This window comes from Silurus aristotelis, assembly GCF_946808225.1.
Source record: "Silurus aristotelis genome assembly, chromosome: 5".
NCBI classification, from domain to species: Eukaryota; Metazoa; Chordata; class Actinopteri; order Siluriformes; family Siluridae; genus Silurus; species Silurus aristotelis.
Genome location: NC_139578.1, coordinates 7,895,739 through 7,912,220, shown reverse-complemented (window position 1 = coordinate 7,912,220; position 16,482 = coordinate 7,895,739). Strand labels below are relative to the sequence as shown.

The 16,482-nt window shown below is 38.9% G+C and overlaps 2 protein-coding genes across 4 annotated transcripts in view; both read right to left on the bottom strand.

Moving 5' to 3' along the window:
* Positions 1–3,425, bottom strand: part of smarcd3a (SWI/SNF related BAF chromatin remodeling complex subunit D3a) — a 34,283-nt gene extending 30,858 nt beyond the window's left edge. Inside the window, exon 1 of one of the 3 annotated variants that reach the window (XM_083541784.1) lies at positions 3,240–3,425. Coding sequence is in view for 2 of the 3 variants with exons in the window: in XM_083541783.1 (XP_083397909.1) it covers positions 3,185–3,196 (12 nt within the window). In the remaining variant the exon portion in view is untranslated. Of the gene's footprint in view, positions 1–3,184 lie in introns of all 3 variants that reach the window. The other 2 variants (XM_083541783.1, XM_083541781.1) reach the window with 2 other exon arrangements.
* Positions 3,426–6,592: 3,167 nt separating this feature from the next.
* tmub1 (transmembrane and ubiquitin-like domain containing 1) lies at positions 6,593–16,482 on the bottom strand. Its single transcript, XM_083541866.1, has 3 exons — positions 16,328–16,482; positions 12,745–13,292; positions 6,593–7,483 (listed from the first exon to the last, which is right to left on the bottom strand). The coding sequence occupies exons 2-3, from the start codon at positions 13,245–13,247 to the stop codon at positions 7,132–7,134; spliced, it is 855 nt and encodes a 284-aa protein (XP_083397992.1). The 5' UTR covers positions 13,248–13,292; positions 16,328–16,482; the 3' UTR covers positions 6,593–7,131.

Genomic DNA, 16,482 nt, shown 5'->3' with positions numbered 1-16,482 from the left:
GGGATGCTAGGCTAATACAACTAACTGTATATGGGATACTAGGCTTATATGACTAACTGTATATGGGATACTAGGCTAATACGACTAACTGTATATGAGATATGTATATGTATATGGGATATGAATATGAGATATTAGGATATTATGATATGGGATGCTAGGCTAATATGACTAACTGTATATGAGATACTAGGATATTACAACTAACTGTATATGGGATACTAAGCTAATACGACTAACTGTATATGGGATACTAGGATATTACGACTAACTGTATATGAGATACTAGGATATTACGATTAACTGTATATGGGATGCTAGGCTAATACAACTAACTGTAAATGGGATACTAGGCTAATATGACTAACTGTATATGGGATGCTAGGCTAATACGACTAACTGTATATGTATATGTATATGGGATATGAATATGAGATATTAGGATATTATGATATGGGATGCTAGGCTAATATGACTAACTGTATATGAGATACTAGGATATTACAACTAACTGTATGTGGGATACTAAGCTAATACGACTAACTGTATATGGAATTCTAGGAAATTACGACTAACTGTATATGAGATACTAGGATATTAAGAATAACTGTATATGGGATACTGGGATATTACGAATAACTGTATATAAGATACTAGGATATTACCATTAACTGTATATGGGATGCTAGGCTAATAAAACTAACTGTATATGGGATACTAGGCTAATATGATTAACTGTATATGGGATGTAAGGCTAATACGACTAACGGTATATGGGATGTTAGGCTAATACGACTAACCGTATATGGGTTGCTAGGCTAATACGACTAACTGTATATGGGATGTTAGGCTAATACGACTAACTGTATATGGGATGCTAGGCTAATATGACTAACTGTATATGGGATGCTAGGCTAATATGACTAACTGTATATGGGATGCTAGGCAAATATGACTAACTGTATATGGGATGCTAGGCTAATACGACTGCAAACAGGGAATATCTCTTTACTCGCCTTCTATTTCAGAGCAACCGAACAGGCAGCTCACAGCACAAAGACAGTCAATAAATCAATATAGGCCAGAAAAAAATAAACTGTTGCAAAGAGGAACATGACTGCCGGGAGTAAGCCCCCCCTCTCTGTACCCCCATAAGCCCATAGTCTAGACTAACAACGTCTCATTTATCAAGAGCACAGAGGGGTGCTGGAGAAGGTCTTTCACAAAGACCTCAAGCATGTCTGAGGTCTGCTGAGTGCTGACACACTACATTTTATAGTGTGTATACTACACATACGTTTTGATTGTGACACAGGATCTACTGAGAGACTTTGTGCAGCACTCAGGAATAAAAATGAACACATTTAGCTAATTATGTTCAACAGCACCACCATGTGGAAAAGCTTTTTATAAAGTTCTTTAACATGTGCACTGCTTTTTTGTTTTGTAGATTTTTTTAAAAATTATTATTCGTGTTTATTGTAGCTCAATTTGCTTAATACGTTATAAAACAACAGCATGTCCTGTAGAATTTACTCCTGTGGTAATTGGCCAAATAAAAGAAGATGGTGTTTTTTAATGTTTGGGAAAATCCATATGTGTAGTGAGTAAACAACAAAAGTATTAACAGGAACGACAGATAGAAAGTACTACATTTTCGGCATTTTAGAGTCGCCCTTTTCCAGAGCGACTTACAATTAAGCAGTTGCACGGTTGAGGGTCTTGCTCAAAGGCTCTAGCAGTGGCAGCTTGGTGGTACTGGATTTGAACTTTAGCCATCAGATTCAGTGTCTAATGCCTTAAAAACTTAGCTTCCACCTCCCCATACTAGACAAAGTCCTAGATACTAGATAGATAAGGTACTTTGTTATGTGTCTGTAAACTGGCTGCTATAACATTACAGTTTCTCCCCATCTATCTATCTATCTATCTATCTATCTATCTATCTATCTATCTATCTATCTATCTATCTATCTATCTATGATATGAGGGTGAGACTTGGAAAAATAATACATGTCTAACAGAAAATGTCAAACGTGAACATCTTTGGAAACTTAATTAATCAATCAATCAATTTATTACATTCATTCCCTACACTCCTTTTCTTTCTCTTTCTTTCACGCAGCTTGTTATATTGTCAAGTCCTCAGTCCTGAACCCTCTTCATTTGCAGACAACTTTCTGACTCTTATAATCCGCTGACACCGGAGTCTCCTTCCATAAAGGTTCAATAAACTACAAATCTGTTCTGAGCTCTTCACCATAACAAAAACCAGATCTTTCTTAAAATACCAGCATTTCCATAGGGCTTCGGCTAGATATAGAAAATATAGAAAATAATGTATTCGAACGCAGCTGGAACCACTGTCGGAGGTGCAACTACATCAAACGAATCAACATCTGGTGATGTGAAACCGGGGACATATCACGTTATTTTCTATTCTATAGTAGTACGTCCTGTACAAGCCTATATATTGGAAGATCCCCCCCCCCCCCCGCACTGAACAAATATCGCTGTATTATAAAATAAAAGAAATAAAAGAAATAAAAAAAACGTTATATTTATAATATTTTCTTGTATGCAAGGTAGTAGATTTCTGTTATTCCACATCGGGCAACACATTTTTTTGCACCTTATTTGATAAAAAATGAATAAAAAAGAATCCATAAATGAGGATAAATAGAGACTCCTACCTGAATCCACTCAGGCTACAACATCAGGACCTGAATCCTCAGTCACAAGTTTGGCCCACTGTGATTTTCTGCCATGCAAACTCACACATTGTGTTGTTTTGTGTTGTGTTTGGTTTTTTTTTGTTTTATATTAATATATAGTGGGATAATAAATTTATAGGCGCCTGTTTTATATTAGAAACAATAATGTTATTATTAATAATATTGTTATATGATTCATAATGAGAGGAGGGGGAAAAAAGAGGAATGTGAGCGTTGTAGAAGATGTATTGTCCATGTCTCAGGTGAGAAGATGAAGGTTTAGTTGTGGGAGAAGAGAAAGGGTTTCCAAAGGAGGCCTGTCTCACTGTCTACAGGAGCGTAACGCGCCGTCGTGACCACATTTCCGAAAACACAGAAAGCGCAGCTGGATTGGGTTTTTTCCCCCCTACAGCATCTGGATGAGGAAGGTGACGGCGTTAGAATGGATGCGGAGGTTTGGTGTCTCCTACCTTTCTTTCCATCGGGGCAAGTTTGAGATGCGCACACACACACACTCTCTCTTACGTTGGTGTCCGTCTCCGACAACTTGTCCTCGCTTGCAGATGGATTGTTGGCGGCTCCCTCTTTCTCCTCCTCCTCCTCCTCCTCCTAGCAGTGAATAGGGGGGATGCTGATGAGGAAGGCCCAGTGTAGAGAAGAGCGGCGTGCGGTGCGGCAGCAGAAGACACGCATGCGCAAAACGAGCGCACGACTATAAGGGAGCGTCGTCAAACTACAGTCATGCGTAAGATGACGGAGGTTTATATTTACTGCTGATGCTCACACGGTATATACAGTACCAGTCGAAAGTATGGACACATCTTCTCCTTCATTGTTATGGGTTTTTCTTTATTTCTTTATTTTTATTATTTTCAACATTGTACATCAATACTGACATTCTAACTATCAAATAACACATCTGGAGTTAGTTTTATATTTTAGGTTTTCCATGGCATTCTCTCAATCAGCCTATTGAGGTAAAATGAAATGGTTTTCCAACATTCTTAAGGAGTTCCCAGAGGTATTGAGTGCTTGTTGGCTGCCTTTCCTTTACTCTCCAGTCCAACTCAGCACAAACCATCTCAACTGGACTTTAGATCGGGTGATTGTGGAGGCCAGGTGATCTGATGCAGCACTCAATCACTCTCCTTCTTGGACAAATAGTTCTTCCATAACCTAGAGGTGTGTTCAGTGTCACTGTCCTGTATATATAAATAAAACTGTAAATGATGTTCCCACTAAGTGCAAACCAGATGGGATGGCATGCTGCTGCAAAAATGCCATGGAAGCCATGCTGGTTAAGTGTGCCCTCAATTTCACTAAATCGCCAAGTGTCACCTGCAAAAAAAACCCCATACCATTACACCTTCTCCTTCATGTTTCACAGAGGGAACTACACATTCAGAAATCGTCCATTCACCCTCTGTACGTATAAAAGAATCCAACACCAGTTAGAACCAAAAATCTCAAAATTAGACTCATCAGACCCAAATACAGTTTTCCATTGATTTAATGTCCATTCATTGTGTTTCTTGGCCTAAGCAGGTCTCCTCTGCTTGTTGTTCTTCCAAAGTAATGGTTCCTTTACTCCAATTTGATCATAAAGGCCTGACTCAGACTCCTCTGAAGACTGGATATTGATTTATTTCTTCCACTTGAACTTAGAGAAGCATTGATGTAAAATGATGGTATCTGATGCTGGTAATTCTAATAAACATATCCTCTGCAGCAGAGGTAGCTCATGGGCTTCCTCTTCTGGGATGATCCTCATTAAAACGTAATCATGTAGTTTGAGATACATTTGAGATTTTTCAGGTTGATTAACATTTAAAATAAATATGGACTGTCTTTTCTATTTATTTGAGTGTTTCTTGCCATAATATGGATTTGTACAGTAGATGTAGCAGCACTACTAGGGATACTGACTCTGTACTCACTCTTTGCTCTGCACAAGACAACTGATGGTCTAAAGTTTATTAAGAGGGCAAGAAATGTCAAATTACCTACCGATATAATTAGAAACCATTCCAGATGACTACCTCTTGAATCTGCTAAAAAAGTGGCTACTTTGAATAATCGAAAATATAAAACGTATTCTGGGTTAAAACAAAACACTTCTTGTTTACTTCATAATTCCACACACATTCTTTCATGGACAATGTTAAAAAATAATAAGGAAAACCCACTGAAGGAGAAGGTGTGTCCAAACGTTTGACTGCAGAATGTAGGAATGATTCATATTGCCATGAATTAAGACCCAAGTGGACCCTAATGAGCAAATATTGTCCAGGGCAACAAAAACTCCGTTCTGAGTTTATCTTATACCCAACGATGTGACATTTCTGATAACCTGAATAAAATAAAAAATACGCACACAATAACCGAGGTTCAGAATCGAACTTCAATGCAATGAAATTGCAATTAAATTTAAAGACTGTTTCTATGGTGATTTTTTAAAAAAAAGGGATTCATTATTACATCCAAACATGATGGATCATTGTGCAAATACAGGCAACAGGTTAACAAGTTCAGGAATTCTGGAATTTCGAAAAAAAAAAACTTTGCTGATTGTGCATGAAAACAAAAAGTGTAATTTGAACACCGGTTGTTGCGTCCCCATTTGCATGTTAATGATACAACTCGATTTTTCTGTACAATGACTCACCTCTTTGTGTCAGCTGATAATAGCAACTTATATACATATCCCATTATTCACTGTCAATTTACGCACATACATACATTGAAATTTTGTGCATTTCATTTCTTTTTCAATTGCCAGGTTGCACTCTATTTGTTAAAGTAGCATCACTTACAATATTGTATTTATTTATATAAATTCCAATTATTTCACTAAATATAGTCAATAAAGTGTATCTCTCACTATATAGGCAAATGTTTATGATCATCACACCCAAATGTGGCCACTTTTCCTCAAAGTGTTGGAAGCACACAACCAAATCTGAAACTTCTCCCTTCGCTGAAACTGAAACGGTCCAAACAAATACCCCTGTGCACAAAAAATGAGCTTCAAATCAAGTTTACCAAAGTTAAATGGTCCTGCACAGATCTCAGCCACAATGAACACCTATGGGATGAACCAAAACCCTGAACTACCTGCACCAGGTCTTCTCAGGCCTTCTCACTAGTGCTCTAATGGCTGAATGGTCAAATCCCCATGGTCACACTCCAAAATCTATTGGAAGGCTTTCCAGAAGAGTGGTGATTATTATAAAAGCATAGACTAAATCTATAATGGGGTGAAGGTGTCCACATTTCTTAGGACATATTGTGTATCTTGATGAAGTTAAACACATCTATCACACACATCTATGCTTTTTGAATATCACATTCCACATTTAGTCTTTATTTGCTTTTATAAAATCCTCCACTCTTGTGGGAAGATGTTCCACTTGATTTTGGGGTGTGTTTGGTGAGATTTGTTTATTCAACCGCACAAAGTCAGGTACTGATGTAGGTGAGGTGAGGAGGCCTGCGGAGCAGTTAGCATTCCAATTCGTTTCAAAGGTGTTCAGCAGGGTTGAGGTCAGGGCTCTTCAACAGGCCACTCACGATCTTCCACTCGAACCATGTAAACATTGTCGTGCTGAAACACAGGTTTGGGTCTCCTAATACAAGTGAAGGGAAAATGAAATGCTCCACATCCAAAAGACGTCTTAAACAATTGTGTGCTTCCAAATTTGTGGTAACCTTTTACATAAAAACGACATACAGCTGAAAAAGTCAGGTGGCCCAATACATTTGTCCATCTAGTGTATATATTTATGGCATTCAAAAAATTCGAAACAAATAATTAACAATCCCATATTTCCGAGTACGAGGCACAGAACATCGACGCCACAAATGACATTACTCGCCAATAAATAAAAGAATGATTTAATAGATTATGTCTTTGTTTCAAAATGCTTTTTTTTTTTACACAAAGTACTTCAATAGTCCTGACATACATCAGCAGCGCTGTCTGCTCTACTCTTTAACAGTGACAGAGAGACAGACAGACAAGAGACAGAATAACCTGCCTGACAGTTTGAACAGTCATGTGACTACCAAACCCTCCCATCGGTGAGCACCAGCTACACACTGGCAGCCTGTAAAGCCAAAAAAAAAGGAGCAAAAATAATATTAAGATAGGCACTATGAGCATTTCTAAATAATAATAATAAAAAAAAAACCTAAAAATTAAATATAGAGCACACTGCTGAGTGATACGAGCATAAACCTGATGTGACTACGAGATGAGATGTGACTACGGTAGAGAAAATAAGACCTTTCTGAAATTATAAGCCTTCAACAAACCCGAGAGTGTCGAAACTTCCCAGAAGCGGTGTACAGTGGTACTGGTACGTGTAGGTGTGTGCCTGTAGGCTAAGTGTACGTGTGTCAGGTGAAGCTCTAGTAATTAACGACGGTACACCCCGAACGCGACAAAACTAAAGAAAATGGTAATGCCAACGAGCGAAGCGGTGGCAGGGGCGGTGAAGAACTGGCGGTACTGAAACTGGAAGTACCAGAGCACGGAGAGCATGAGCACGAACAGAGGGACCATCAGGCTCCCCACATTCAGAGCTACATGCACCTGGTCGGCAGTGCGAGCACCAGCGGGCATTGCCCGCGTGGCGTGCTGAGAGATATGGCAGTGCAGGACGCAGTTATCAGCGAGGTTGAGGGAGGCCAGAGTCTGGGCATCGTCCTGGAGAATCTGTCCGTGGTAGATCAGACGCACCTGGTGCTCCTGGCCAGCAAAGTAGGTCCTGCACACATGATCAGAAAACATACACATGGCTTAACATAGGGACGAAATGTTTTATTTAAATGGAAATTAGGATCTCGTTTCCAGTGGACGTTCATAATGCATAGAACCCTGTTTGAATTGTGGACTCAGTGGTATGTTAGTATGCGTGTTGCTTGTACAAGTGTTTCAAGTACATAAAAGCTCTTTCCCAATCCAGCAGTGACACATCTGGCAGCAGAACACTCAATAAGATGCCCCTGCTTGGTCAGCTCTGATTTTGATGGATGAAGGAAGTAGAAAAGGGCTGACATGTCATTAAGTTTCCACATACACAATGTGTATCTACCTGGTTAAGCAGGTTTTCCCGACTTAGGTTATCTTCATCGTCATGGCCTTTTCTAGTAGTCTTAAAAAACAGCGTTCTGTATAGGGTAGTATACAGTCATTTGTTAATAGTTTAACAAATTACAGTAGATAATTTAGCAAAACAGAGCAAATAAAATGACTGTACTGTATAAACTATACAGTATATCTGTATGTGGCAGTGGGCACGTGCCAAGTGGAGGGTGGAGCTTACGCTGCTTCGTTTGCCTCCATTGCAAAAATTTAAAGATTGGAAAAGTGTAATTGCACTTGATAAACGGCTCAGTGAATGAAGGAATAATCTAAATCTACCACATCTACCCGAATGGCCACGTAGTCTAAAAATATCCTGGTTAATAGCAGTAATAGTGCTGATCCATAATGAGCTTCACGTCATACTTACTGGGTTAGTATTTATGCCATCCTGCAGTACTTTAAAGTCATATAGTTTCCCATTTTCTGTCAAATATCTGTTGAAGGGGCACCAAAGTGCTCACTGTTAAACGATTAGGGTGTCAAATTGGAAAATGTGAAGAGCCTCATAAGGACAGTAAGACAGTAGTGTGCTGCTGATAAAGTCTGGTGGTTCCGAATATCTGCTTTGTCAACCTTGCCACTGTTAGAGTTTCAAATCCTAAACTAAAGAAAGAAATCCATGTGCATAAACCTAACAATATAAAGAAAACTTCTGCAGGGGTAACTAGACCAAGAATCATCGAGTTACTCGAGTTAAAGTAGAGATACACGAGGTAAAATATTACCCTAGTAGAAGTGCTACTGAACTTTCATTTGAGTAAAATTATCAGCCTTTCAAAAGTACTTAAATATTCAAAGTACTATGATTTTATTATGGCTGTAATGTTCCTACTATCATTTTTATCACAAGACTTTTTGCTTAATCGGTTCAGTTGACGTGAAAAGACTCTAATGTGACTCTCAGCACTGCGATCTATTAATATAATGATATTAATGAGTCATACACTGGTATATATATATTAAAGTTAACATGAACCCAAAACATTCTTTTCAACTACTTAAAAAAAAAAAAATCGCACAAATAAGACCACGGGTGTTGTAGCAAATTCGAGTCAGGAGTTTCGTCCATCATTTATTCGTCTCAAAATGTTCTACTTGCTGTTGACCTGATGCTGGACTGTATGTTGGTTGATTAGTAGATATCACCCAAGCGGCGATGAAAACGAGTTCGAAACTTGACCCTGATTGGTGGATTGACGCGTGTTTGACGCGGTTACGTTTTTATCAGCTCATAAATAAAATGGAACGGCTGATTTCGCTAAATGTATTTGAGTAAAAAAAAAAGAAAAGAAAAGCTGTGTAACGAATTACATTTACTTCTTTACTGTCCACCACTGGCAAAATCCCTCTGCAATTCTCCTATTAGACCTTACAGGAAGACCCTCAGTGCTATGACTTTCTTTCCAATTTAAAGAGTGCCAATAATTTGAAAACAAATGTAAAACATAATTACGATATTATACAATGTTCCTGTAGGACCGCGCTTTAAATAAATACAGTGCGTCATAATAAGTGCTACCAAATCGTTCACACAGTTGTGTCACAGGGAAGCCACAAGATCCATCCTCATGATTGGCTAGTGTCATAATGATTGACAGAGGAGAGTATTCTGCCCCTCCCACTGAGAGCCTTTTGCTCTAATGCAGGCGTGTCAAACTCAATTTCAGAGGGGGCCAAAACTTAAAGCACACTTTAGGTGGCGGGCCGAACAGAATAAACATTTATTGAACAAACTACAACCCCAAATCAGAAAAAGTTGGGAGTATGGAAAATGCAAATAAAAAAAGAAAGTAGTGATTTGTAAATTTACTTTGACTTGTATTTCATTGCAGACAATATGAACACAAAATTTTTGTTTGGTCAACTTAATGTCATTTGCAAATATACATATATATTTACACACACACACACACACACACACACACACACACACACACACACACACACACACACACACACACACACACACACACACACACACACACACACACGTACAGTACAGACCAAAAGTTTGGACACACCTTCTCATTCAAAGAGTTTTCTTTATTTTCATGACTATAAAAATTGTAGATTCACACTGAAGGCATCAAAACTATGAATTAACACATGTGGAATTATATACATAACAAAAAAGTGTGAAACAACTGAAAATATGTCATATTGTGGGTACTTTAAAGAACCTACAATATTACATATTTTCAGTTTACTTTTTTGTTATGTATATAATTCCACATGTGTTAATTCATAGTTTTGATGCCTTTAGTGTGACTCTACAATTTTCATAGTCATGAAAATAAAGAAAACTCTTTGAATGAGAAGGTGTGTCCAAACTTTTGGTCTAATATATATATATTTCCTTTCCTGTCATTCAGACCTGCAACACATTCCAAAAAAAGTTGGGACAGTAAAGAATTTACCACTTTGTAATGTTGCAATTCCTTTTCACAACACTTAAAAGACGTTTAGGGACTGAAGACACCAAGTGATGAAGTGTTTCAGGTGTAAATTTGTCCCATTCTTCCTGCAAACAAGTCTTAAGGTGGGCAACAGTACGGGGTCTTCGTTGTCGCATTTTGCGCTTCAAAATGCGCCACACATTCTCTATTGGAGACAGGTCGGGACTGCAGGCAGGCCAGTCAAGTACCCGTACCCTCTTCCTCCGCAGCCAGGACTTTGTAATGTGTGCAGAATGTGGTTTTGCATTGCCTTGTTGAAATATGCATGGGCGTCCCTGGAAAAGATGTGTTCTTGAAGGCAACATATTGTGCTCCAAAATCTCTATGTACTTTTTAGCATTAATGGTGCCATCACAAGGTACCTTTGGCACTGACACAACCCCATACCATGACAGACCCTGTCTTTTGGACTTGCTGTTGGTAACAGTCTGGATGATCCTTTTCTTCTTTGGTCCGGAGCACATGGCGTCCATTCCTCCCAAAAAAATACCTGAAATACTGATTCATCTGACCACAGTACCCGTTTCCACTGTGTGATGGTCCATCCCAGATGCCTCCGAGCCCAGAGAAGTCGACGGCGCTTCTGGACACTGTTAACACAGGGCGTTTCCTTTTGGCACAGTACAGTTTTAACTGGCATTTGTGGATGTAACTACGTATTGTGGTACTTGACAAAGCTTTGCCAAAGTAGTCCTGAACCCATGTGGTGATCTGGCTTATAGATGAATGACGATTCTTGATGCAGTGCCGCCTGAGGGATCGGAGATCACGGTTGTTCAGCTTAGGCTTGCGCTCTTGTCCTTTACGCACTGAAATTCCTCCAGATTCCTTGAATCTTTTAATTATGTTATGCACTGTTGAAGGTGAAATATCCAAATCTCTTCCTATTTTTCTTTAAGGAACATTTTTTTTTAAACGTTTCAATAATTTTCCCACGTATTTGTTGGCTAACTGGCGATCCTCGGCCCATCTTTGCCCCTAAAGGACTAGACCTTTTTTGGATGCTGCCTTTGTACCAAATCATAATAACAATCACCTGTTGACATCACCTGTTTTAAATCACATCATTGTTTAACCAATTTACCTCATTACTACCCCTAAATTGCTCCTGTCCCAAATTTTTTTGGAATGTGTTGCAGGTCTGAATGAGAGGAAATGATGTATATTTGCAAATGACATGAAGTTGACCAAACAAAACATGAAATATTTTGTGTTCATATTGTCTGCAATGAAATACAAGTCAAAGTAAATTTAGAAATCACTACTTTCTTTTTTTTAATTTGCGTTTTCCATACTGTCCCAACTTTTTCTGATTTGGGTTGTAAAACTAAATGTTTTTTTAACATAAATATGAATAAAAAAAAAAAGACAGGATTATTATTCCAGAATAAATCAACTTAAACTTTAAATAACTTAAAATATTTTGCTCTCCATAAAAATATCTCCTGTCTAAAGTTAGAAATATGAACATGCTGCGAAAAAACACTGAAAAAATAAATTAAAATTGTGCTTTTAAGTAAACATAAAAAAAAATAAATAAATCAAAACAATCAGATTTCTTTGCTCTTATGCCATTAAAAAAAATATAAACGTAAACTTGAAATAACTTCAAATATTTTGCTCTCTATAAAAAAAATATCTCCTGTCAAACACAAGACGCTTCATCATGCAGCTTTTCAGAAACTCTCCCTCAGTAAATAACCGGCTGATGTGCCTCTGATTTCTCCTCTGTTTTCACACCAGCTTCACTTTGTGATTTTGCTCTAGTGAAAAACATCTGATGATATGTCAGATTCTCCTTTAACTCTTCTACTTTCTGTATCTTCTGCTCTGCATTCAGGTTTTTCAGCTTCTCCTGACGTTTTGTCTCGTATTTCCGTCTTAGATTCAATTCCTTAATTACAGCCACATTCGCTTCACTAATAAGACACACGTGTTTACCAGCAGTGTCAGTAAACATGCACTCAGAATCCCATCGGTTTTAAAAGCTGTTTCTCTTCGCCACTGTGAGGCGCTGTTTCACAATAACTTTACAATAGGGTTAAATACATCAACAGAAGCTCGACTTGATTGACGCTGGAATGTTCCCAGGTAGTCTAGCGTTCGGTAAAACAGCTGAAGCGCTGCATTATGGGATCTGTAGTTTGTGTGTTATCAGCGTTTTATATCGCCGGGACATTAATAACAATAATAATAGATCTATATAAAATCATCTTGCGGGCCGGATATAAATGTACGTCGGGCCAGATGTGTTGAGTTGCAGATGGCTGTGGCACAGTCATGACTCAAACTCAATCATGCTTATAGGGTGGGGGGCCGTTCTGTTACACCACTTCGTAACCCCTGGGTCATAGTTGTTAGACCCTCTGTGGAAAATTACACTACAATAGAAAAAAATTTATATCTAATAAGCTTTTATTATTACCTTTTAATGTAGCCGATGTTGTCCTCAGGGTTGACCTGTGCTATTACTTCTGTGTCGTTCAGAAACTTCAGCCTCAGTACCATGTTTCTCTCTGTATTATCTTCAGACGTGGGAGCCTGTGTGTCACTTGAGGCACTGGCTGATGGCTGAGTGCTGAGTAAAGGCCCCGATACGTCTCGGCGTCTCAGACCGTCTGCTCCCAACAGACTGTCTTCTCCTGCAGCTTCTGCACTGCCCCCACGTCCCTCGGCTCCTCTCTCGGCTCCTGCATCAGTCTTATCGTCTTCTCTCGAGCTGTGAGGTGGAGAGGGAATTTCACCAGGGGGATGAGTCTCTTGGCTCTCGGGCTCTGCCGAGGGGACGGAGCCCGGGTTGGATGGGACAAGGTGCTCAGGCGGCTCGGACGTGTGCGTGGAGGCCCAGGCCAGGACCAGGACAAGCAAGAGGAACACGACTCCGAAAAGCAGAGTGACCTCATCGCCCACGCCCTCGATCAGAGCCATCCTGGGCGCTTTTGTCCTGGACTAAGGCAACTTCGTATTAGGCACCTGCAGCACGAAAAAACAGATGTTGCTTTGCATCATGGCCACGATATATACAGCAGATTCTGAACAACTCATCATTTATAGGGTTTTTAAAAACTCTGTCTATGAGCAACCAGATAATTAAAATGGCTAAAAACCTGCAAAAGAGAGGTCCTTTATACCAGGGGTCGCAACCACTGGGCCATTTGGTACCAGGCCATGCAGAAAAGGTATTTTATTTTTTTTTTAACTTAAAGGTCACTTCCCAGGTAAGAGATACCTTTAATCGTCCCACAGTGGGGAAAATAAATGTGCAAATATATAAAAAGTAGAGCCATAATACAAGTACTACAATGTAATTTGTCCTATAGTGGAAGTCCTTGTATGTAGACGTGTTGGGGAATCTGCTTAGTTTAAAAAAAAAAAAAAAAAAAAAAAAAAAAAAAAAAAAAAAAAAAAAAAAGGTACGTTTTATTTTATTTCTGGTCAAAGGAACGAAATGAACTAAATAACAAAACAAAAAAAAAAGATTTTGATGATCCAAAGATCCATCACTATAGGTTTTTTTTTCCGCATTACAGTGCGTTAAGTTACTTTTTCATTTATTATATATGGCGGAATTAAATCATATCAAATGCATAATAATAATATAACATGCACGTTATCGTGGTTGGTCCCGATCTGTGGAAAAATTGCTGCTCGATAGCTTTTACAATAAGCCACCGGTTCCAACCACGACAATGTGAGATCACCTACAATCACAAAAACACAAATCAGGAGTGAACAAATGAAAACTTCATTATCATGTTACCCATGATCAGTGTGATGTTTAGACACTTACAGTGTAAAGCATTGAAATGTTTAAACAACATTACCAAATATTCTAAATTCTTGGTAATGTGACCGAGGCATCATGACATGCATCAATGTGGTGGAGAGAATCGGGTCATTTTCCAAAATAAAACATCGTTCAGAATCAGATAATAAATAAAACAGATATAATGTAAGTTATGTATTCTTTCTGTGCAGCCTGGTACCAATTGACCCACGGACCTTGGGGACCACTGCTCTAAGGGATATGATAGAACACTGTTCAAACACAGCACTATCATGCCAATGTCTTATTATTTCAAATGGGCTTGTGTTGAGTTCTTGTGGTGGATCATAATCGGAGCCATACGATATTCTGTTTATGGAAAACTGTAGTTCACCAGTTTTCTTAACCCAAACCTGCTCAGCTTGTGACACATAATAGTGATGGTGATATTGTGGGCTTACAAAACTCTTCAAAGCTCTTCAATTTCCAATGGATTAGCAAATGAATTCATAAACAAAATGTTTTTCGAAGCGAAATCTACAATCCCTCAATTAAAAGCGCTGAGGTCCTGATGTTCAAGCATCTCGGGAAGGTTTTGAGTCTTTTAGGGCAAGCATCTACAATCTCCCATTCTTCCTGCCAATTACTTTTAAGATCATTCAGATTTCCAATCTTCTCTTTACAGATGCTTTATGGGGGTTCTCTCTTTGCTACTCAAGAACTTTGAGACTTGTCCTGAAGCTTCATCCTCCCCTCAAGGCCAGTCTGCCCATCTCTGCTACAGAGAAACACCTGATGCAAACACCACCGTGTTTCACTCTAAGGACGGACGAATTCACTGTTCACAGCACCTGGAGTTGGCCAAGATGAAAGGATTTGGGTCTCAGAAGACCAGACAATCATTTTCCTATGCTCTCAGACACCTTTAAGTACCTGAAATGTGTTCCATCTCACCACTCGACCATATTGATTAAATCTTCAGCTATCTAATATATATCTGACTTTTTGACACCAATTCAGACTGCCCATTGAGGTGTTGATGAAAGCCCCGGCCTAGAGTTTGGTCAGGAAGCTCTACAGCGAGTATCTGGTTTGTAAAAGTAGTTTTTGTTTTTTTAACACCTTTCCGGAGAAACCTCAATATAAACCAATTTGATCTTGGATGTCTATGATGAGTTTCTTTTACTTCTTGGGTTTTTAGTCTGACTGCACTATGCATCCGTTTAACCTGACACTCCAGTGAAGTTCTACAGAAATCTTACCACAATCTATTCGAACAGGATGCACACTCGACCCATTTTTCAGCCGATTTGCTTTTCGTTTTGGAATTATGGACCACTCCATGTAGATTAATAACCAAAAAAATGACTTTCCGAACTCCCTCGACCTGCTTACGTTCACGGCATTTGGAGGACGCCCATATCCAGAGCGACTTACAATCATTTCAGTTTTATACTACAGAGAAGTGGAGGGTTAAAGGCCTTGCTCAAGGGCCCAGCAGTGGCATCTTAGTGGTGCTGGGATTTGATCTCACGACCTTCTGATCATTGCTCTTAATCACTATTCTTTGTGTCTCTTTGGACATGTGAGTTGTTTACCAGTCCTTTTTTCTCTTTTTTTTTTTTTTACAAATCTGAGTTGAACGCCTTACTGTCAAGTGACACAAATACCTCTGGGCGGTTGTGTGTTGTGGTAGTGACTGAGGTGAGGAAAAAGCAGCCGCACATTTCCGCTCCTGACTGATGAATGTGGTTCTGTCAGGTGAGACTTCATGTTTTGTATATGTTCAGGATTAAGAACATCAGATGTGAAATAAATAGGATTTAGGAGGCCCCCCCCACATTATCCCCAACCTAAAATACCCCAGATATGCCATTAATATAAATTCAGATCTAATCTCTATGTGTTATTGGACAGATTACACAGAGGAGACAAAGTATCAACCACACAGTAACTCAATATTGTATGTTTTTCAATAGTAAGAACTGAACTGAAGTTCCAGCCCCAAGAAGGCTAAACGAGTCTTAATAACAAGCTTTAAACAACCATTACGTGTAAATAAAACAAGCTACATGGTTATTTAATATCTACTGGATGTCACAACAGCAGCTCGATGATACGCTTGACGAGCCCAGTGCACAATTCCACAGCAGCTGTTGATTTATGTTAGCTTGCTAACATTATGGTGGGGAAAAAGAAAAACATATAAAAACGGCGACACGCTACAAGAAAAACGACTTACTGTGGACATATCACACGTCATGACAGGACACCATTTACTCCGTATTACTTTTTATATTTCCTGATATTTTGCGGATGGATTGTCGACATTAGCATGTAAAAAAAAACATCACTTCCGGGTTAAACCGCTTCCTGCGTTATAATAAAAGCGCTGAC